The sequence below is a fragment of the Falco rusticolus genome, chromosome Z, assembly GCF_015220075.1.
Source record: "Falco rusticolus isolate bFalRus1 chromosome Z, bFalRus1.pri, whole genome shotgun sequence".
NCBI lineage: Eukaryota > Metazoa > Chordata > Aves > Falconiformes > Falconidae > Falco > Falco rusticolus.
In genome coordinates this window covers 54,623,992-54,647,782 of record NC_051210.1, presented here as the reverse complement: position 1 = coordinate 54,647,782, position 23,791 = coordinate 54,623,992, and the positions used below count along the sequence as shown (strand labels likewise).

General features: G+C 42.6%; 1 protein-coding gene across 2 annotated transcripts in view; it reads left to right on the top strand.

The window, feature by feature from the left end:
• Positions 1-3,712: 3,712 nt before the first annotated feature.
• Positions 3,713-23,791, top strand: part of SLC1A1 (solute carrier family 1 member 1) — a 59,604-nt gene continuing 39,525 nt past the window's right edge. The window contains exons 1-2 of one of the 2 annotated variants that reach the window (XM_037373221.1): positions 3,713-3,781; positions 19,570-19,710. In XM_037373221.1, coding sequence (XP_037229118.1) covers positions 19,584-19,710 — 127 coding nt within the window. In that variant the 5' untranslated portion in view covers positions 3,713-3,781; positions 19,570-19,583. Of the gene's footprint in view, positions 3,782-4,027; positions 4,275-19,569; positions 19,711-23,791 lie in introns of those variants that run through there. The other variant, XM_037373220.1, reaches the window with a different exon arrangement.

Sequence of the window (23,791 nt, the reverse complement as noted above, 5' to 3'; positions counted from 1 at the left end):
CAGCCTTCATATTGGGCTAGAAAGCTAAAGAGTAGAATGAAAGCAAGGCAACTTTGCTAATAGCCTAATTCTGGAATTCAGAGATAAAAGCATTGTGCTTGATGGCTCATGCTTAGTTAACTCCATAAAGATTTTACTCATCAACTTACTGTATTCCGAAGACAGAAGAATTTTGGTTACTTTAATGATAAAAGAAGCCAGTATAGCAACATGGTCCAGTGCCAAAGGGTGACAGCTGGAAATATTCACAGTACTTAGAAATACCATCCTTTTTGTTAGATAATTTTCTTATTAAGATGAGATATATTAGACAGGAATTGATCACTCTGTGATTTGAAATTTTGTATGTGCTCCCTGGCTTCATGGTATTAAAAGACAGTTGCAAGCTTCTCATCTGGTGGACTAGCCTGAAACAAAAAAGGCAAACTCAATTATTCTGTCTGCATTCTAGGTGAATTATTAGCACCTTTTTTTAAGATCTTTGCTAAATACTGTTGTTTTACCAAAACATTTAAAAAATGCAATACCCACAGTTTCAGCAATTCTCTGTGATGTAATTTCTTACATATGGTCACCATAAACTATAAGGAAAAGTCACTTAATTAGTTTTCTATGGAGCAAATCAACTGTCATGAAAGCTTATACAAATGACAATAATAGACTGACCTAGGTATAAAAAGATGAAGGACTAAATGAGTAAAACTCAGTTGGTTTTTCCTCTCTTAACTACCATGTCTGAAGATATATTTTAAGAAGTATGAAGAGGCAAGCTCCCACTTGCTACACTGTGCACTACACTGTACTGTACATGTTCCTGTAGGAGCTCTGCCTCTCCCAGCACTGAAACACTCAAATGCCTCAGCAGAAAATATTCCTAGCCAGTGAAATTACTAGCTATGTTCCTAAGAAATTCACTTAAAATGTTGTTAAGACAGCACTACAGATCAGAAATGAATGTTGAGACACAGGTCTATGTACCTATCAGGTCACCATGGGGCAATAACTTGTCAATGTGTTAGTTGTTTATGTATTTATGTATGATCCTAGGTCTGCAACAAAGTAACCTGGATTAGCTTAGCCTTCAAGAAAAAAAATCATGTATGTAAATGCATGTCATTTTTTCCCAGGCAAATGTTCAGATCTTCAAGACTGATTTCTCTGTATGATTCATTAACATTAAAAAGATTCTTAAACACAAAAAATAAAACCATATTGTCACACAATACTATCTTACCCATGATATGATCTGAGAACAGTGAGCAGTATAGCTAAACAATGCATTCCTATCCTCTATACACATGAAGTGTATTGACATTTTTTCACACGTGCATTCTATTAATTTCATAGTTATCCCAAGATGTTTCAAAATGGCACAAATCTAAAAATGGTTTAAACAGAATTTAGATTTTTGTTTACTTAGCCGCTGTACTTTGTAGCTGTACAGGCAGCTAGTCCCCCAAACTGTTAGTTCCTCTGGTCTTTTTTCATAGCTGAGTTCATTTTTAAAATAACTTCAACATTGCAAGAATGATCCACGGTCTTGGGCTACCTTTAATTCTTTTCCATTTTATTGGGACACTGTTATTACAGGGTTGTTTTTTTTATAGCTCCCCATACAGAAACTGCCAGCTTGACTCTACCTCCAGGATCAAAGCCAACATCTGTCATTCTATAATAGGAAGATCAAATTAAAACCAGCTTGCTCATCAGGATGTTTAAAACGTCTCTATTTCACCTGCCTAAGTATTTTTTAAAATGCTTCTTTAAGTTTCTATGGATGCCATAAGCTGTCAACTTCTTTTTTCAAGGTCACGTCCATGGAATTACAGTTGATGAAGTGAAAAAAAGAAAGACAACTTACTAAGAAAAAACCCTAGAATTTTGGAATGCTTTTTTTCTTAAATATTTGTAGGGACAAAACACTAGCAGAAAAGAGCAGAAACTTTGTACTTGGACAGGAAACAAAAATATGCGAAGGTCTTCAATACAAGTCAATATATATTGTTCTACTGTTGCAGAATATGGAAATAACCTATGTCTTTAGCTTTCACAAATTTTATAGCATAACTGTATTATGTTTTTTCTGAGGTTGCACAACTCCTTTAAAATATTGCAAGCCCCAGGCGGGCATATATCAGCTACAGTCACATTGCTTTGTACCAGTAGGAGAACATTTCTTTTGTGCTAAGAGTGCTGCAGACAATTCCAGCTCCTCCAGAAAAGGACTATCAAATCCTAAATGTGAAAAAAGGATACTTACAGCATTAAGAGAAACACACAAATGATGGAAACTCCATGGAAGAAGAACTCTAACTTTATTTTAGCTAGTTATCAGGAACCGTCGTTTTGCAGTTATCACCTCTAGCTCACCAAAACAGCTCAAAAGAAAAGCAGACTAAGTTGCTGGAAGGGATGCATGAGAAAGTGAATAGACAGAAAACTAAAGGAAGGCCTAAACTCTGAAGTTGTCTTGCCACTGGTTTTGTTGTTACTGTCCAGAGACACACCACCTGACCACCTCCTGGGACAAATCAGACCATTTATCTACTGAAAGCAACATCTGACATTCCCAATATATGTGGGAGAAAATAAAAAAATCTCACTTTGGCAGTGAGAATTAAGCCTACAGCTCTTCCGCACAGGGTAAGCCTGATCCTGCCCATCCTGAAACTATGTGCGCCTTTTTCTTCCTCTGCCTCTTCAATGCCACTTACACTGCCACATTTCTATTCCAAAGTCTGGACATAGTCATGGTGTTTCTTACTGTTTCTTTCAATTAGTTATTTTTGGGTTGCTTTTTCTGTGGCTTTGTAACATGGTAGCATGCCAGCTTTCCTTTTAAGTGGTCTAGAACCTTTTATGATTTAATTAAACTAATATGATGCTTATTCATCTGCTTCCTTTCTAACCACTAGGCTTCCTTTTATTTTTTTAATTAAATTCTCCTGATGGTGACAGATGCAGACAAATTACTGCAGTTGCCTAACACATTTGAAAAATAAGGCCACTTTTTTAGAAGTCTTTACATAAATTTATGCAGCTGGCTCCAGGTTTTAACACTTGGGATAGATGATGGCTCTTGCTCCTCATCCAGGTGGATTTCAGTGCTCGTCCCTGCCTCAGCAAGTCCGTATTTGTCTCTTTCCCCAGACTGCCACCCAGAACAGCCAGGTCCATGTGACAAAGTTTCAGCTGTGGTTTTTGCTGATCAGCCCCAGGCCTGAGTTACCCAGTCATCAGAGACAGAAACCATGCAGACCTCACTAGTGTACATTTTGGAACGGATGGTGTGAAGTGTAATTAAATAAGACAGACTTTCGTTCTGCACTCTCCTTCATGTCATTCAGCAGGACAACAGCAGTCTCAAACCACACACATACCCCCTTACATTTACCAGTTGATCTCCAAGTTTGAAAATCGTAATCAACAAGGTTATAAACAGATACTGAGAGCCCTGCCATAATCCCACAGGGAATCGAGTCGCAATGTTACACACACCTTAACCGTGCTTATGGGTGAGGAGGGGGAAGGAGACCAGTGCCAAGGAGTTGCAAAGGGAAATAAATGAATCTTCACAGTTTTGGTGTTTAAATTTAACGGGATAAAACCCCACCAGGAAATCCTACAAACCATTTCTGTACTCTCCACCCCCAGCTTTCCCACCAGGAGTAGAGGGCAGGGTATGTCCCCTTAATATTTAACCAGAGATGATCCCCAGCCCAACCACTGGTGTCTTTCCAGCAGCCACCAACACCACCCAGGAACAACTCCTCTGCCTGAGGTGCGGGCCCCCACACCGCCCGCTGGTGTCAGAGGGGTGAGGGGCTGCCCTGCCCCCCGGGAGGGCACCGTGCGCCCCGCACCGCGCCGGCGGGCGCCGGGGGGAGGCCGGCGAGGAGGGGCGGGCCGGGCGGCGGCGGCGGGCCCGGGGGGCTGGGAGGCGGCGGGCCCGCGGCGGGGTGGGCCGGGCGGTGGGCGGGCAGCCCGGGGGCGGGCGGAGGGCCGGGCTGTCCCCTGCCAGGTGAGGTGAGACACCGCTGCCGGCCCCCTGGCAGCGTGCGGCAGTGCGGAGCGCACGCAGGCGGGCGGCGCGGCTGGGCTGGGCAGGGCTCGGCTCGCCTCGGCTCGGCTCCGCACGGCGTGGAGCTCCCTAGGCCCGTCGCCCCCGCCGCCGCCCCCCGCTATGGCGAAGGCGGGCAGGAAAGGATGCGGCTGCCCTGGCTTCCTGAGGAAGAACTGGCTCCTGCTGAGCACGGTGGCCGCCGTGCTGACGGGTGAGTGTGGGGGGAAGGCGGGCGGCAGAGAGGGAGTGCGGCGCCGCCGTACCCCGCCCGGCCTTGCCTGGCACGTTACAGCCCTGCCCGTCGCAAGGCCGGCGCGGCGCCAGACCGGGCCCCGCAGCGGAGCGCCCGGCGACGCCAGCGAGGGGCGCTCCTTGGCCGCGGGAGCGGGCGCAGGCCGGGCGGTGCGGGACGAGCCGCGTCCCCTCGCCGCTCGCCGGTCCCGCCCGCCGCCGGTGCCGCGGCAGGTTAACGGCCCTAACGGCGGGCGAGGGGGCCGGCTGCCCTCCCGCGGCGGCCCGCAAGGCCGGCTGGGGTGCTCCCGGGCGTCGCGTAGCCGTGGCCGCGGGGGACGGGTCCGCAGCGGCGCGGTGCCGAGGCGGCCGGTCCGGAGGGGGTTTCGCGTGTGAGCGCGCAGCGGCCCCCGGCCCCTAGCGGTAAGGCCGGCAGCGGGCCGCGGGGTGCCCGGGGCCGCCGGGGCCTGCCCCCCTGCAGGCGTCCGTCCCGCCTGTGTGACAAAGGTCTGGTGATCAGCAGTGTAAACCCGTGCTAAGAAAAGCCTGCCCAGTGCACCGGGACACGGTGCGCCCTTGGTGCGTGGGTGCTGCGGGTCCCCCCGGCCGACCCGAGGCAGGCTGTGCCCCCGGCCACGTTTGCGGCGACCGCGGCATGCCGCGTCGGGACTGACCTTCGGCTGGTGTGCTGCTGGCGGCCCCGCAGAGGTGGAGGCTGCAGGGCAGGACAACAGTGGCAGTGGCATTGGGTGCTTCTGATGGCCTGAGCCAAGCAAGGCAACTGGCCAAGTTCAGCGATGCCACCCAGGTTTCAGCAGGATTTTCAGGGGTGTCACTCTAAAGAGAGGGGAGTTCTCTGCTTGCTGACCAGTTTCTGGGGGCAAAAGGAGTCAAACACCATCTTATTAAGAATATATTTGGGCAAAAGGGCCAAAAGAAGCCATCACATGACTTGGCCAAAGAGACTTTTCCATAGGATGTAATTTTGGTCACACACCCTTTTCATTTTCTCCTGGTGATTATTCTGATGCTAAGCAAGGAGAGCTTAATTTGCATTATTGCTCCTGTAGAGAAGTGTGGCTTTGAGTACTTTCATTTTCAGCACTAGCTGCTTGATTGGTCTCTTTCAGATTACTTTTCTGCCGATTTGAATTTTGACTGGAACGTATCTATTTCTGTGCATGTTTGTTCAGGAGATAATTACTCTTTTTGGAATTCCACCAAGCTATTTACAAGCTGAAATCAGGGGTGTACTTATGTATACAAGCATGTTTTCCTCCACACATTCAGTATGTGAAAGATTTTTTCACCTCTTCGATAAGTGGATAGATTTTTGTGAGTTCTGTATACCAAGTGCTGAGGGCTTGCTTTGAAAATCTGGTTGTGCAGTTGGAGGGGTGTATGTGTGTCTCTCTGTGTGTGTACAGTTGGTTTTCACGTACTCCTGTCAGGTGTGTTTCTATGAGTTGACATACTTCCTTCTCAATTACAGGAGTGGTTAAGAAACATTACCCTCTCATTGTCTTCCATGAACATAGGTAAAACTGAAGTGTGTGATATGATCTTACAAGCTGATCAATCTGAAATGAAGTTTCCCTGAGAGCCAGACGGGAATTCAGGGTGGGAGGGTGACAGGCAGCCAGATACCTCCTATGTCTTTGGAATTCTCTGCCTGCTACACTGTAACTAACAGTCCAGAACCCAGGGGAGCTCTGTAACATGGCAAAGAGAGCTTTGATAAAAATTTCTTCGGTTTTGGTCCAAACTATATTTTGCAAGTAGCTGTGTATCTGCTACATATTCAGTATTTCTTGGAGGTGAAGTAAGTTACACAAGGAGAACAGTGAAACCCTTGTAAGGATGGGTCAATTAATTGTATGTTGTCTTTTCATTACAGCTTGAGGAAAGTTTCTATTATACCTGGAGTCCACAAACCCTTCATAATTAAATTTACTTATTTATTCCTTTAAAATATATACTGGGAAATTGCTTTGAGATTAATACATCTACTTTGTTTGGAGGAACAATGTAACGTTCGTGGACAGAAGAGTATCGCATCATTTTGAAAGCAGAAAATACGTTTAGACTTTTCAGAAAAGTATGCATGAGTGAGGAGTGGAAATACCAAATGCAGCAAGCTGTGGCAACGCACTGTAAAAGCTGTCCAGTGTGCTGCAAAGTGGCTGATATTCCAGCAGTATCATACGGAATCGTGGGTTTTGCTTATCATTATCAGAGCCGTGGTCAGCATCCTAGTGAGATTTGCTTATCTTTGCTAGTAGTACCCTTACTAATTTGAAAAGTTCTCTTGATTACATCTTGTGTGTATCTCTGGTAAGAAGATACAGAACCAGACAGACCCCCCTCAGGAGTCCAAGCAATTGTTCCTAAGAAGAGTAAGGATAGAAGCAATTATTTTGTGTGTTACATTTGAAGCATCCAATCATTTACCTGTCACATTCTCAAAAACATTGGAATTTCTTTTATAGCAGTTGGGGGAGATTATTTAAAATCTGCACACAAAATATACTAATGTCACATCTTTTTGGTGGAAACAAGTGTATGTATTATTAAAAGAAAACAAAACTTGAGACTCAAGAGGGTATTTTTCTTCCCTTAGTGAGATTGTGTTTCAGACCACCAAACTGATTTAAAGATCTTTGAACTCAGATTTGGAGTCTGAAACTGACTGGATTTCAGATTCAGGGCTAATTCTGAGGCTTGCAGTTTGTATAATTTCAGTGATAGCTGTACCTGAACACTGGGCCTGAGGAACAAGTTCGTTGTTCATTGGTTTGTAGTGTATACTGAGGGCATGCAGTGGGTCAGCTGTGCTGACTGGTGACACCTATATGAGTATAGGAGAGATGTGGGCTCATCTGTGCCTCCCCTGGGTCACTGCCCTTCTCTAGGAGGCAAGAGGGGCAGGACAGTAGCAGTCTGATGTAGGTAACTGCAAAAGGAGGGATATCTTGCATCTTTTTGCTCTGCTGGCCTTATTGAGCCCAAAGCAGATGAGCTAACAAAAGCAATTTAAAAGTCAACCTAATACAAGTGCTTCTTCAGGCATTAATAAAGTTATATTGCTTCCAGTTTGCACAATCAAGTCAAAGTAAACCAGAAGTATCCCTGAAATTTACTCATCCTGAAACAGGTGTCTAAAGGACAATTACAAAGGGAGAGATTAAGTCACACTTCATAGGATTCTGATAGAGCATCTATTTTTTATCATCACTTTGTCTCCAAGAGATCACTGCTGCAATGCAACCAAACCAGTTGTGAGGGTAAAAGGTTGATGACGTGTAAATACTTATTAATTAGTCTGCTAGTCATAGCCTAATAGCTTGTAGTCCTGGGCAATTCTTCAGCACAACAGCTTTTTTCTTACAGTGGAAATTAAAATGTAAGTGATTTGAGTATGTATGGCCTCAGGCACTGAATTTCAGTAGAACACTGTACTACAGCAGAGATCTTTTACATACTCAGTAAACACAAATAGGTTGGAATTTTTTTGAGTAGTCACAAATTTTGTAATCTGTTAGACCATTACCTTTTTGTAATAGTTTTGTGGCTGGGGAACATGATTGAGGGAATCAGTTTGCATAAATTTGCAGGTTACAAGTGTTTTTCTTTTCTTGTTGCTTAATGGAATGTCTGTCTGTCACTGCCTAAACAAATCCAGAACTTCAGATACCTGTAAGCCTGCCTGTCACTTGAAGCTTTTTCTTTCAACAGCACGTGTGTGGGACACTAAATACGGCATTTCTCACATCCTCCTCATGAACAGCTGAACGATTTCAAATTAATACAGCCATCAGTCACAGGAGATTGTGAATGGCAGGTATCCCTTCTCCAGCCAGCCGTAAATCGTGCTCGTCGAAGGCGTGTAAGCGCTGTTCCTGTGTGAGGCCGTGACGAGCGCTGTGCGCTGCCGTTAACTTGCTCCTTCGTCCTCCTCTTCAGGTGTACGGGTGTCTCTCGGCGCCCTTGTGTGCGCCTCGGATCTGCGGAGCGGCGCGGGGGGCGGCGGCGGGCGGAGCTGTCCGAGGTGGCTGCGCCCAGCCCGGGGAACGGGCCGAGTGCGGGGCAGGGAAGCGGCAGCCGGTGGTGTGAGGCCGGGGTGAAGTGACTGAGGGAGGGAGGGAGGTGGACATCTCCGGCATGCCCGAATACCTGGCTTTTGCGCCTCTGAAGTGACGTGTGTCCTGCCTGTGCAGGATCAGGCACCTTGCTTGTGCAGTTCCTTTGTTGGAAGATTGAGGCTGGCATCAGACCTCCTTTTCTCTCTGCGCTTGAGAGCAAGATTGAAATATACATAGTTCCTATCTGTAACACCAACCTTGCAGAAACTTTGAGTGGTGCAGCTATAGCTATTTGCCAGGATTTAATGAGTGATGAACAGCCACTGGAGCTTCTGTTTTGTGCTTTATGGTATCACCCCAGTAATCCATATGTCAAAAATTGATTCTCTTTAGTTTTGATGAAAATTATTATTTTACATTATAGTATTAACTAGTAATATCTCCCTATAAGAACACTTTATGTTCACAGGCTTGTGATTAAAAAGAGGAAACAAAAATTGTCCAGTGCATTCACAACTACTAACTGAGGGCTGGACACTGTAATCAGATACAGGGAAATTGACAGCTGCTTTTATAAGCACTAGTTCCTTCTAAAATTCATCCATGTGAGCAGTGTCAACACATGCTAGCATTACTGGAAGCTCACCAGTGCATTCTTACAGGAATGAATGTCTTGCAGGGCAAAGATAACAACAGAACAATTAGTAACCTATCACTCTATTGACAGCCTCTCACCACATGGAAGGCCACCCTGAATCTAGGGAGCTCACCATACTCCTGAGGATAGGAAGTTTCTTTTGCAAATGTGTCCTGAAGCCTCTAAACCCCATGAACATATAAAGTCTTTCAGTTTCGAGCAAATTGTTTCTGTCTCTTGACAAGTATAATTTAAAAATAAAAAGCCCATTCTGGATATGGAGTAAAGCTTCACTGTTTTTCATTTCCACTTCCTTGTACCTTTACCAAGAAGTGGCCTGTTGGCTTAGTTTAGGCTGTCTTCAATACCATTTCTCTTTGCTTGCACAATACAGTGTGAAGGTTACAAACAATGAAACAGATTTACTGCCTCTTGAAATACACTAGCAAAACCAGAGCTCTTTTCTTCACAACAGGAAAAAAATTAAAGGGTATATACTAAAGCAAAGGAATTATTGCCCTGTCAGTTTTTGACAAGTATAGTTATAAAGCAAACATCTGATTCCTTTCTTGAATGCTGAAGCATAACATTTTATTAGTTTGAAATTTATAACATGTGAAGACCAGACATCCTGAATAAACTGTGGTATCATGGAAATTTAACAGAAGAGTCTGGTTTCTTGCTGTTGTGATTTAGAGCTGCATAAATGATACTAGCGGCCTTTTATGCCTGTTTTAGACAGTTGTGATACTTGTCTGTGTGTTCTTTTCTGTTACACTGCATACAGTTTGATACAGGATGGGGACTGTTCAGAAGTTTGTGAAATGCAGCAATTCTGAAAGAATGTCTAAGTTTAATTTTAAAGACAGAAAGTAAAATGCGGAGTGGCTCAACACTTTGATATATTCATTAGTTTCAGAATAATGATGTTTCTGCATGTCACTGTCTGTGTCTCTTTAGTTTCCACTAAATTGCCTTTCCAGCTGCTTATCTCAATTTGTTACAGTCAGAATCATTCCACTGCCCTTTCAGCAAGGGTGTAGCTAGAAAGTGTGTCCTGTGTATTGTCCTTTCCTCTCAACAACCTTCCAGCAAGGAGACAGCTAGAACAGTATGTCCTGTCTGTTGTTCTTCCACCAAGGGGGCAGCTAGAACGGTATGTCCTGTTTATTGTTCCTTTCCTCTCATCACAGTTTAAAATGGAGGCTGTAACAAGGGTCAGAATCTGGCAGATATTCCCAGTTACTAGCTTTTCACGCTTCTTATACCATTGCCAACCCTTTAGTTTCTCGTGTTTTTAAGGGTCTTAAATGAAAATGTATTTTTCCTGATGTGCTGTATTGAGCTAGTATTTCTTGGGCTGTGTAGGATGCACAAGCGTGTTCATATAGCTTTGGGATACCAGACAAATGTTGTGGAAAGAGAAGAGAAGACCAGTGGGCTTTTACAGAAAAGAATGAGAAGCTCTAATTTTTTGGGTGGCATCAGAATTGTGACATTGGTGTTGTAATATGTTAGGCCATGTAAGTGAAATGTTAGACACTGGAACTGGACACATGACAGTATCTGAAATGAGTGACAAAAGGTGTCCAAATGAAAGCACTGTTTTATAAAATTGAGTGGATTTAGAAACGTATGGAAGCAACAAGACCTGTATGTGTCTGGATGACTGCAGAGAGGTCGTAGTTATGGAAGGCTCCCAAGTTACAGATGGGTGAGCTGAAGGAGAATGGTTGTGGTTTCAGAAGTAGCAGCTGAAAGGGGTCATGGGGAAGGTCTTCAAACGAAAAAGGGCAAGTTACTGTTGTCATATTACATTCCATTTTTACTGTAAAACAAAGGAATATGGGATAGAAATATACCTCCTGGGTGATCATATCTAGTCTACTGCTGCATCAGGTTACACCATTTTACATAAACTTCTGTAACATCTCATGCTCCACTTTAAAGCTGGATAGGCTTCATTGTGCTGCACATCCTCCTAGGAAGCTATATTGATCAGTCTGATTGTTGAAAGCCTTACAATTTCCAGTCTAAGTGTATTCAGGATCAATATGCATCCGTTTGTTAAAACATTGCTCTTTCTCTGCTATTCTAGCTCACTCATCCCTGTTGGACAAACCAAGCTCTTTAATCTCCTTTCAGAAGGTAGTCTCCTCATTCTTTCCATCACTCCACAGTCTGTCTTTGTGTGTTGCAGTTTGAGTTCACTTTTGCTGAAGCCTTAAGGAGTTTCACATGGTATTTCCCAGCAGAACAAGGGCTTTCACCAGGACACATCCAAATTTGTGAGGAAATGTAGGTTGTTTAGCTGCTGGGAAAGAGCTGTCTTTTTCCCCAGATTACTTAGTTTATGATATAATCTTGGTAATATGGCCTTTGTTATCTCAAGGTTGTAAGTGCTGTACTTCACAAACCTAATGAGTCACCAAGTTTGTTGAAAAGCTGTGAAAGAGGCAACTTGTATTTCTCATACAACTTATCTTAATAGAATTAAGGACTAACCAAGGAATTAATTCTTTGCAAAACCTGTCTGTATTTTTTCTGTTAATGGGCTGTCCCTATAGGTAGGTTCTGTATGGCAGTTTTTGCTAGTGTATTGAGATACATATACAGATGAAGTGCAATTGAGAAGTTTTTTTCTTTCCTTCAGCTGTATTCTTTTATCCTGGCTTTCTCAGATAGAAGTTACATCTGCATATGGTAAATATTTGGAAGATACATACACATGAAATTTATCTACAGCATATTTAGATAAATGAGAGGAAAGTAAGGGTCCAATAGGAGACACTGTTAAATTACCAAACAGTTTAGTACATTGGTGTTCTGGGGGAGCACTGCTTCAGCACCTGGCAGAACTGTGGTCACTCATAGTGACAGGAGAATGGCCACTATTTCCCTTTTCCTGGCTGAATGAAGTAACTGCCCTTGGTTTGATTAAGGGTGATGTGGGTCCTGTGCAGGGCTGCATTGCAGAGAGGCGGCTCTCTGTTATCAGTGACTGCTACATGCTGCTCTGTGTTACCAGCCCTAATACAGACCACTGCAGCGCCGAAAGCAGCAGGAGTTATATGACTCGGTCAGCTGCAGCAGGCTTCACACATGCTGTAAGGCGAGTACCCCACACTGGAGAAGCTGTTTTTCCCCCCTCTGGGCAATGCCATTCGTGCCTTCCCTTCATTCCTGAAGGTCCATCACAGGGAGTCACTGTCCACCTGAACTTTCCTCACACTGCAGTCAGATGACAGTGTGTCTTTTGTGTGAAGGAATTTACAACTACTGCACTGTCAACAGGTTAATCAGAGAGGACACAGGGGCGTCTCACTGCAGCAGAGGAATGAGCACACCTTCCTATAATACATTCCTACTACAGATTTTTCAATACACCAAGATCTGACTTGGGAACTTTCTTCTGGAAGATTTCTGAGGGAACTTTTCTTCATGTATCTTTGTAAGCAAGCTGGTAGTCTGGACACCACCAGCATCCACAGAGTTAAGATCAGTTGCCATACAATTATACCCCAGAGAGTCTAAATCCTACCTCAATAGTTGCCTGCAGTTTTCTAAGAATCTTGTTTTTCCCAGTAACATCAGTATGTTTATTGGAAGGAATATTAATTGTCAAGTAGAGTGTAAACCAGTAAAATGAATAATATTTAAAAATATTAAAATAAATGCAGAGACACCTGAATTAATAAGCTGAAATAAGTTTATAAGTGTTATTATAAGTAATAATTTCCTCTACGTCCTCTATTTTAGTGTTCTGTAGTTGGCACTGTGTATTTCATTGTAGTTAAGAGATAGCCAGTGATAGTACAGAAACTTCAGAGAAACAAAATGGGTTTTATAAAATATTACTAGAGGACTCGGACTGTATCACAGACTGCAAAAATCTTGCCTGCCTGTGCTGCAATTGGACATATTTGTATTGAATGTTTTGTATTGTGTTTCAGATCAAGTCAGTGAACTTTGTTAGCCTTGTCAGTCCTATGAATCATCTACTGTAATGATAATCCAGTTAAGACCCACCAGTATGATAGAAGTCATTGTATTTTAGTTTGTAACGTGAACAGCATACCTTGTGAAATTATGAAGAGCTTAATCACTTTGTTATTAGCACAAGCCGTGTTGCTGCAGTACAATTAAACAATATCAGGTTTGAACTATGAGACGTGCCCATGTTTTTCCTTCCTTCAGTGCTGTATCAAAGCAAAATTTCTATAATTCCCCCAGTGTCCGTCAGTATCAGCCAGAATCACAACCTTTGCTCCAGAGAAAGAGTTTCTACATGCTGGAATTATATGAAAACAGGAAAAATAAATACCACAGCTGTTTACAGAGAGGGACATGGTGTAATTCAGAACAGACCATTTTATGAAGCAGTTTTAATTTTGTCCAGAAATATGCACAGGATTTTTTTTCTCATTTTCTTTATGGTTCATTCCTAAGGATCGTTCCCATAATAAAGTCAGTGGGAGTTAAAGGTGATGTGCTGTTTCTGTGGTGTCATGCACACTGACGGAGTGAGAATTCCCTGCCAGTTAACACTGTGCATCCCATACACATTGTCATTGTTGTCATTCATGAGTGAAAATAACACGTTAGGGAGTCCTGCCAGTTAGATACTGATTTCACCTGCCTTATATTCTCTTTCAGTGAGAAATAGGACCAGGTATGCCTATGTGTGGACTTCAGTTACTGGTTTCTAAATTGTGAGTTGTTTTACCTGTGAATGAAGGTAAAGAAAGTAAAGGTGCATAGTGTCATGCCATCTTGTTATCAAAGATGTGATCAGGTTCTGAAAAGTATCTAACCCACAGTGGTAATGACATTAAACAAGTAATTACAGACACGTCATACTGCATGTCCTGAACAGATATAGCTACCCAGGTTTTCTGAGTTTTCAAATTAAAGATCTGAATTGTGTTGACCCCACATAATTATACAAAAAAGGCTTCAGGATTTAGCCATCACTCCCTGAAAAACTGTGAATAGTCTCCACGTGTGGTTGCTCAGGAGGCTGCTGAGAGGGCAGCACATTTTTATGAGTTTACAGTGTTGTGGGACAATCTGTGACACTCCTCATGTGTGCTACTACAGATGAGCCCAGAGATTATGGAACTTGTCTGAACAGGTTCTGTGTTTCTTTTCTTACTCATTTCCAAATATGTGTCGTGAACTCCAGTACAGTACTTGAAGAAAACTATAGTACTCCTGTAGTTGCTCCCATGCAAATAATTTGCCTTTTTCCTGAAACATCACTTCAGAAACAACAGCAATATGCAAAAATACATACTTTAGATGTAGGGCAGATTGTGATAAATGAGTGTACACCAGATATCCAAATGTCACAGTTAGCTTTGCAGAATGCAGAACCTGCAACGTAATGGTCTCCCAACACACATTTTACTTAATTTCTGTGGTTCACTCACTGGATGCACATACAAGGCCAGACTGGTTCTGCCACATTGCTACACACAGCCATCATCTCCTGGGCCTTAGAAAGCCTAAGGCTTGGCAGATGTGATGGATCGAGTGCTGGCTACATGCAGTGCAGCCAGTTGCAGGTGCTATCCCCTCGCAGTGCTTCCTGCTCCTCCTTCCCTGGGTAACACAACAAAGAATGGGTCATCCCCGTACAATTGTATTCCCTCTGATTTTTCATGCTAGACTACCTGAAAGATGGGTGCCAACAGGTTTCTCGTGGTGTGCTCATGTTGAGTCATTTTCTTGAGTTCTGCTTTTCTTCTCTTGTTCTTCTCACCTTCACCCCTCAGTTCTCTTAGTTTGCATTTACAGCCTTTCTTTGAAGGATTTTCTGTCTGTTACCAAGCTTGCGAAAAGACTGTGTGCCACCTGGGAAAGTAGCACCAAGCAGTCAAGGCATGCGTTGTTTCATATGGGTTCAGACAAGAGAATTGTCCTGTGGCCTCTTCATCCATTGCAATCCCAGGGACCCAGACTGCACCTTCCACTTTCTGTGTCTGGCTGCTGGGAGAGAAAATGTAGACACCATGCTGTACAGCGTGTGCTGTACTATGTGCAGTTGCAAAGGGTTATTTGCCTTAGAAAATAAAAATAAAAACACATGATTGTACTGTTTTATCCACCTTAATTCTTCCCTTCTGCCCAGCATGCAGAAATCTGGACCTTGAGCAGTACATAGCATTGAGCTGTAAGTAAAGGATTGCTTTTGTGGTGTAAATCAGAACCTGACTTAGCAATGTGAGCAAGAAGGAAAAGCAAGGAGAGGAGATGGAAAAGAAACAAAAACAATTTAGCGTGGACAAGAAGAAAGGTGGAGTAGTTGAAACTGAGGAAGGAAGAAGAGGGCAAGCAGGAAAAGTGAGGTTTTGCTCTTTAAAAAAAAGCAGAATTAAATCATTCCATAAATGAAAGAGACAAATGAAAAGAAAGGAAAAATCCTAATATATAGTAGCAGCCTTGCCTACTATAGGGTGTTTTGTGGTTGTTAGAAGTAATTACACATACAAGAATTAGTTCCAGAAATGGTGGAGTATCAGTAGCATTCATGTAGAAAAATTAACATTTTGTAAGACTTCCATCTATGCTTGCTTATGGCTGCAGTAATCAGTGTGATGTTAAAAGCGCTGGTGACCATGAGAAATATGTTTATAGTGGGCCACATTTTTTCCTGTGCATTTTAATTCCCAGGAAGAAAATTCCAGTTGAACTTGATATTGAGACCAGGATCAGGAAGTTCTATATTCGTCCATTTCCAGTACATAAGCAAATTTATTCTGCTAAATTTCTAACCTTTTCTTGTTACAAAATGAAATTTCTTCTTACAGTCATATGGTAAATTCAAGCAGCATGTGCTAGATGGTAGCTCCAATTAAAAGGTAGCTGCATTTTACTGTATTTTGGCATACTACCCAAATTAATATAGATACAAGTGCTCTGTCTGGTAAAGGAATAGTATGAACAAGAAAGTGAGAGCAATAATGTATTTTCAAGAGATTGTTGGAATAAGGAAGTCTATTCTCAGTTACTGCCACTAGATAAATAATACCCTCACAAAAAAAAAACCCACCCAACATTAAAGGGATATAAATTTATAAGGGAAAAAAATTAAGGAAAACCTGCTAAAATTTTGAGAGCACATGGAAGGTTTTTAGAGTAAAATCTAAAGTGGAAAAGAGAACTCTGAAGAACAAAAATGAGGGTGAATCTTCCTACCTGGCTAGTAATCCTGCTAAACGTACAATGATCAAAGCTCCCAGCTTCCCACAACAGTCACCACCTAGAATGAAAGGCACATGGTTAGAACGTGTCCTAGACACACCTTTGCAAAGTAAAGTGGCATTACACAGCTTTTAATAAACATACAGTGTAGTCTTGCTGTAATTTAAGCATATGCCTGCTGTAAGCTGTGTGAATAGTTTGAGACATGGAGATTACCCGTATGCTTAGATTCAGCTATTTGTGCTGCTGTTTTCAGGATCAAAGCCTTGGCAACATACTTCAGTACATGTAACCATTTTACAAACAGAGGTTTATCTTGCTGGGGTTTATTTTAAAGTGCAGGCTAATTACTTTCCACACTTTTAGTTCAGTCACTAGATTGGTAATAGACATCATTGTGTCTTATCATTCACTGATCAAATACATTTGCATAATACTGCAAATACCTTCAAGGCTATTAAGATTCAAGATTGACGCAAGGAATTTAAACTGTGCGAGCTCACTGGCACTGTAATGGGTTTGCATGGTAAGGTATTTAGGGGTGGGCTACAGGAGTGGCTTCTGTGAGAAGATGCCAGAAGGTTCCCCCATGTCCCATGGAGCCAATGACAGCTGGCTCCAAGATGGACTTGCCATGGGCCAAGGCCAAGCAATGGTGGTAGTGCATCTGGGATAGCATATTAACGGGGGTGGGGGTGGGGGAGGGGAGCAGGAAATATATGCACCAGCAGAAGAGCGGAGTAAGAAAGACTATTGTGAGAGCAACAGCTCTGCAGACACCAAGGTCAGTGAAGAAGGAGGGGGAGGAGGGGCTCCGGGTGTTGGAGCAGAGATTCCCCTGCAGCCTGTGGTGAAGACCATGGTGAGGCAGGCTGTGCCCTGCAGCCCATGGAAGTCCATGGTGTAGCAGATATCCACCTGCAGCCCATGGATGTCCACAGTGGAGCAGATCTCTGCCTGCAGCCCATGGAGGACCCCACGCTAGAGCAGGTGGATGCCCAAAGGAGTCTGTGACCTGTGGGAAGTCTGCGCTGAAGCAGGTTTGCTGGCAGGGCTTATGACCCCGTAGGGGACCCATGCTAGAGCAGTCCATTCCTGAGGGGCTGCACCCCATGGAAAGGACCCACAATGAAGCACCATGTGAAGAATTGCAGCCTGTGGGAAGGACTCATGTTGGAGAAGTTCACGGAGAACTGTCTCCCATGGGAGGAACCCCACACTGGAGCAGGGGAAGAGTGTGAGGAGGAAGTGGCAGAAACAGCGTGTGATGAACTGACCACAGCCCCCATTCTTCTGCACTGCTTAGGGGAATGAAATCAGGAATAAGTTAAGCTCAGGAAGAAGGACGGGGTTGGGGGAAGGTGTTTTTTTGTGATTTGAATGGTAATAAACTAATTTTCCCAAGTTGGGTCTGTTTTGCCCGTGATGGTAATTGCTGAGTGATCTCCCTGTCCTTATCTCGACCCAAGCGCCTTCCATTATGTTTTCTCTCCCCTGTCCAGTTGAGGAGTGAAGTGATAGAGTGGTTTTGGTAGGCTCCTGGCATTCAGCCAGAGTCAAACCACCCCAGGCATAGATGACATCTAAATCAGAAATTCTAGTAGTTAGTTAGAGCAGCCTATTTGCCTGAAAAGTTAACTTTTTCTTTTTTCATCTCTTTAATTGCAGGAAAGACTTGTTAGGAGTTTATAATCTGCCTGTTTTCTTTCAGCTTGTTTTTGCAGATGCAGATAGAGCACAGAAAAAATGTTTCATTATCTTTTTGTGCTCTCAGAGACAAATTCTGTGAAGCTATTAGTTTACATTTCTGCATCAACTAACATGCAAATAACTGTGTGAATTAGCATGAACCACAAACATGGTAAATCTTTAGGGAGAATTTTTGCAAAAATCTTAGTTCCTAGAAAAGAATGATGAGTTTCTTTCTTTAGTAGAAAATTGGGTATGGGATCCCTGTCTGTTTCCTTCAGTATCAACAGTAGAGACCAGTTGTCTGGATTTGTCTAAAATGTGGTTTTGAACCTGCTGGTATTGTCTGCCTCCACAACTTCAATCACTTAAAATAAGGAATGTGTCCTATAAGCCTGTGTAGTCAAACTTTACACCAGCTTCTTGAGCAACATCTAACTTAAATGCCTTGCATGCCATCAAAAAATAAAACTGGGATAAGAGGTGTATTTGGCTTGGGCAATAGCAGCTTTCCTGGGATGCTGCAACTTTACATGAGCCACTGAGGCTGGTAAAGGTAGGCTGGTAGCACCTTTTTGTGCTGTTGTAACGATTGTGCTGCAAAATATACACCATTGATGTCATTAAAATATGGAAGGGTGTAAATAATTCCATTCACTTCAGTGAGGCTATTCATATGAATAAGACCTTTCAGCACTCTGTGGATAATGAAGGGTTCAGAGTTGCTGTGTCTTTTACTGAATCCAGTTAGAAATTGGATCTGTTGATACTCAGTTTAGCCAGGACTGAAGCATTACAAAGTTCATATGTGGAACAACAGTCATAATGCTTTCTCAACACTGATCAACACATTTCCTATACCAGTGATTTTCATTTGAAAATCATGTTAAAGTGGAAAATAAAAGTATTGCCTGTCAGACTGAAGATATTTGTCTTTCGGTCTATAATTAATTTTCTTTTGGTAGAACTCTTACCTGTGGTATGTCTCAGAAGCTAAGCTGTCTGTTAATTCATCTAATCCAGAGATAAGAGGAAGTATCAAGGTGCCTTGTGCCATGGCTCAGTCACTGATAACCTTATAGTATGGTATTTTGTAGACTGGTCAGGTAGTGGAATGTGTGTGAAATAGGCTGAGTGTGTTTTTGTTGATCGGTTTCCTGGAAATTAATTTAGTGATTGTGATCACACTCCTCTTTAATTATATAGAGCACCAGTTACTGAAAGTATTGCTGCTGGGTAGATATATTTTTGCCAGTACAAATTATCTACAATATTTATACCATTTACTTGCTTTCTTTAATTTTGGTAGTGTCTATATACTATATTGATTTTTTCTTAATGCCAGTTGTAGGTCTTCTAGAACTAGTGAAAGCAGGTAAAAAGTCACTGCTAGACTGGACTGATTGAATCAGATTTGTCCAAAGATACACCTGAAGACATCCTTCAAGTTCAGAATTACATGTGTTATTACTGTGCCTATTATCAATATATAGAACAGAAAAGGAAGCATCTCTAATTTGCTTTAGAAGTTCCACAATGGCTGTAAAAAAGTGTCTGTTGCTCGCTCTTTGTGTTTTACTGTTCTTATCCTATTTTTCCTCCTTTTCCCCGTGTCTGTAAAGTACTGCTAATTTATGTCACATTTTGTATGTGCTTTTTAGGTATTGGAGTTGGCATGCTGGTACGGGAATATGGCAAACTGTCTAACCTGGATAAATTCTACTTTTCCTTTCCTGGGGAAGTGCTGATGAGAATGCTGAAACTCATCATTCTGCCATTAATCATATCAAGTATGATTACAGGTATGACTGGAAATGTACTGTTAGCTGATGAGATTATCATTGTGGTTTAGCTTTCTTTCTAAAAGAAATAACCTTTAAAAACAATATGATGGAACTCTATAATGAAACGTATAGATTGCATATATGTAGATTAAGCTTTTGTGTGTATAAGAGTGGATTTGGAAGGCTTAGCACCATTATCTGGTAATTAAGTTATAAAGAGCTGTGAGATAACAACTTACATGTTTATAGATTCTTCTGTCTCTTTTCTCCCCATTTTCAGGAGTGGGTTAAACAGTTGCAAATTGCAAGCCCAAAGCTGCAACTGCATATTCTCAGGTACAGAGTTAACTACTGTAAATATTCTCATGCTGCCATTTCACAAGAAGGGGAGAGCTGATCTCATAGTTTACTGATGTAAAAAGAGAAGATCCCTCACTTACACTTCCCTGGTCTCAACAGACTCCCACAGGGTACCTTGCATGAGCTCTGGCATTTGCTGGATCCTTCTGTGAATCCATTCAATTCACTGACCTGACAGAAAACCATTAATGAGGACAAAACCCCCACAAATCTGGTATGCTTAATGCAAAGGAGTTGTGGGGAAGTGTAAGAGAGTGGGGAGGGAGATTGTGTGGCCAGGAAGGGGTTATGGAAAGAAGAGCAAAACTTCCCTCTTTTGCAAGGAACAAGCAAGCCGCTATCTGGAACCCCACCATGGCATGCCAGAATTTGCTAACAGCTCACACAGTAGGGAAAGATTTAGAAAGATTTGCCAAAGCAAGCCCAAAGCAAAGGAATGTCAAATAGCCTTTCTTAAAAAAAAAAAAGGTAAAGAAAGCCAAACAAACTTGTCTTTATTCTTTAAGCCTTTGCTGAGGGAACAAAGGTTGTGGCTATCTTGTTTTAGCTTCCTACAGTTCATCAGGACACATTTGTCACTATACTGTCCCCTTTCAACTCCACAAAGCCTCTATTTCAGGAACATATTCATTTCCAGGTGTTTGTTGTTTGGTTGGATGGTCATGGAAATACATCAGACATTTGACTACAGAAAAGGAGAGCATCTTGTCAAAATGAAAGGTGAATTTAGATCATGCTGTGAAAGTGCTTTCAGAAATAGGATATTGCATACAAACTCCCAGTCTCCTCAAAGTTCATGGCCAAAAGTATCACTAATTTCAGCAGCGCGCCCCAAAGTGGGCCTGTGACAGGAAGAGCCTAAGGGAAGCTGCCAGGGCCCTTGGGGTGTACCTGTAATGCATGATGACAGGCACCCAGTGTTAGAACTGAAATGGAGAATTTCAACAGCTGCAAGACTGAGACATCCAGAAAGGAAAGCTGCAAGAGGCAGAGTGAGAAGTGGCAGCAGAAAATAACCAAGGGCTGTGTCCAAAGGAATGAAAGGAGATGGAACAATTTTTATATGTAAAGGAGAGAAGAAAAAAGACAGGAATAAAAAGGGCTTGGTGTTTTAATTAATAGAAAGGACAGCAGCATTTTTACAGAGGAGGAAACGAGACTTAAAGCAAAGGAAAACTGAACTCTTACCATGTTGAACTGGAGTCTGTGACAGGAGATCCAGGAGAAGCTACCAAGATAAGACTAATGTATTACTTTTTTCAAGCAAGCCTTTATTTGTGATTGTAGTTGGGCCTATGTCTTCAGAAATAAATAACACCTATATAAATTATATCATTATTAAAATAAGTTGTGTCATTAGCATAAATGTATCCCTGTCCAGCTCTTGTAGGGAACAAGAATTCATGCTGTTAAAAATACTGTGCTGCTTTTTAATATTTAACATTCCAGTATGAGTAAACTGCATTTGTAACTGCTAACCAAGCTTGGATTTTAAAGATCACATATCACAGGAGTTAAATTCATATACAGAGATGAGAAGGAGATGCTCTGATTCTGTCCTTGACGTATCCAATTTATATAGAAAAGATGAGCTAATTTTTTCTGCACTTTTATGTTATGTTTTTAGGCAAGAAAAAAGAAACAAGATTGATAAAGAGCAGAAGTTACTTCAATAGAATATGTAGAGCTTTGCTGCTTTTGAAGAGAAAAGCACGAGCTGTATCTATGCAAGTAATGCTGAAATGAGTGACAAGCAAATGGACTAGGCATGTCTGTGTGTGATGGTTTTCACTGTTCACCTGTGTCTTTCTTCAGGATGTTTGACATATTTTGCCTTTTGTAAAAGAAATGTGGTAACCTTCCAAGCATCACAAATGCACATTTGAATTGAATAAGTAGGCCTGTGTGTAATCGTAATGCATGCTAGACATGTTTCCTCTTTCAGAGAGTCATACAGAATGGTTGAGGTTGGAATGGACCTCTTGGGAACATCTAGTCCAACTTCCCCTGCTCAAGCAGGGTCAGCTAGAACATGTTGCCCTGGACTGTGTCCAGTCAGATTTTTAATACCTTTCAAGCATGGAGATTCCACAACCTCTCATGGCAACGTGTTTGACCAGCCTTACAGTAAAAGTGTTTTCCTGTTCAAATGAAATTTCATGAATTTTAATTTTTGCCCATTGCCTCTTGTCTTGTGTCTGGGCACCACTGAGAAGAGTCTGGCTCTGTCTTCTTCATTCCCACCTATCAGGTATTTATACACATGAATAAGGTCTCCCTGAGCCTTTTCTTCTCCAGACTCAACAGTCCTAGCTCTTTCAGCCTTTCATCATGTGAAAGATGCTCCAGTCCCCTAATTGTCTTCGTGGCCCTTCACTGGACTTGGTCCAGTAAGTCCATCTCTTGCTGGTACTGGGGAACCCAGAATTGGACACAGTACTCCAGGTGTGGCCTCATCAGTGCTGTGTTCAGAGAAAAGATCACCTCCTTCCACATGCTGGCAGTGCTCTTCATAATGCTGTCAGGAGGCTGTTGGCCACCTTTGCTACAAGACGTTACTGTATCATGGTCAGCATGTTGTCCATCAGGACCTCAGGTCCTTCTCTTCAGAGCTGTTCTGCAGCCCGTCAGCCTCTAGCATGTACTGGTGCCTTTATTCTTTCCCAGGTGTAGAGCTTTGCATTTATGCTTGTTGATCTTTCTCTCAGATGAATTCCCTAACCCATCCAGGTACCTCTGAATGGCAGTATAACCATCTCACGTATCAGCCACTCCTCCCAGTTTTGAATCGTCTATGAACTTGCTGAGGGGGCACTCTGTCCCATCATCTGGGTCAATATGAAGATGTTAAATAGTATTAGCCCCAGTATTGACCTCTGGGGTACACCAGTAGTGACTTGCCTCCAATCAGACTTGTGCTGGTCATCAGAACCTTCTAAGTCTGGCTATTGAGCCAGTTTTCACTTCACCTCACTGTGCAATTATCTAACCTGTACTTTGTCAGTTTTTCTGTGGGGATGTTACGCAAGACAGTGTCAAAAGCCGTACTAAAGTCAAGGTAGACAACATGACCTCTTTGCTAAAATTCTGAATTTTAGTGCCAAAGCAAAATTCACACTTCAAAAAAATACTGTAAAGAATAGTACAGAGGTGAATGAAAGATCTAAGGAGGATCCAAGGTGTGTCTTCAGCTATGTCTGTAAACAAGGCAGGCACCTCACTGTTAGTGGCAAAGGCACATCTCTGCATTTGGCTGTGAACCTTCCCTGAAATGAGACAGAAAAGTATTTTGCTCAAAAGTAACCTCCTCGTGATTATCTAAATGCAGGACATATAAGGATAGCACCAGAACCTGCATGCAAGTTGCCTTTGGTGGTACCAAATGTGTTCTGAATATCCACCTCCTGAGGATTTGCATATTATGCAGTCCCATATAGGGCTTATATCCAGTGATCAGAGCTTCAGACCTGTATGTGCACACATGCCCAGTGGCAGACATTTAGGGCCCCAATACGTAAAAGTTACTGCAGTAAAACTAGTGACAACACGTCAACTGGTCCTGAATGACTGTCTTTAGTTCACAAGCTAAGGGGATGCTACTTACCTCACCATGGGAGAAAGTTAAACATTAAGTCATGTTGTTGTGCCTTTGCTGCAGGCTGAGTGCACGCAGAGGCAGTTGCAATGGCTTATTTGGTGCATAACTGTAACCAGACCATGGTGCTGGTTCCAAAGGCAT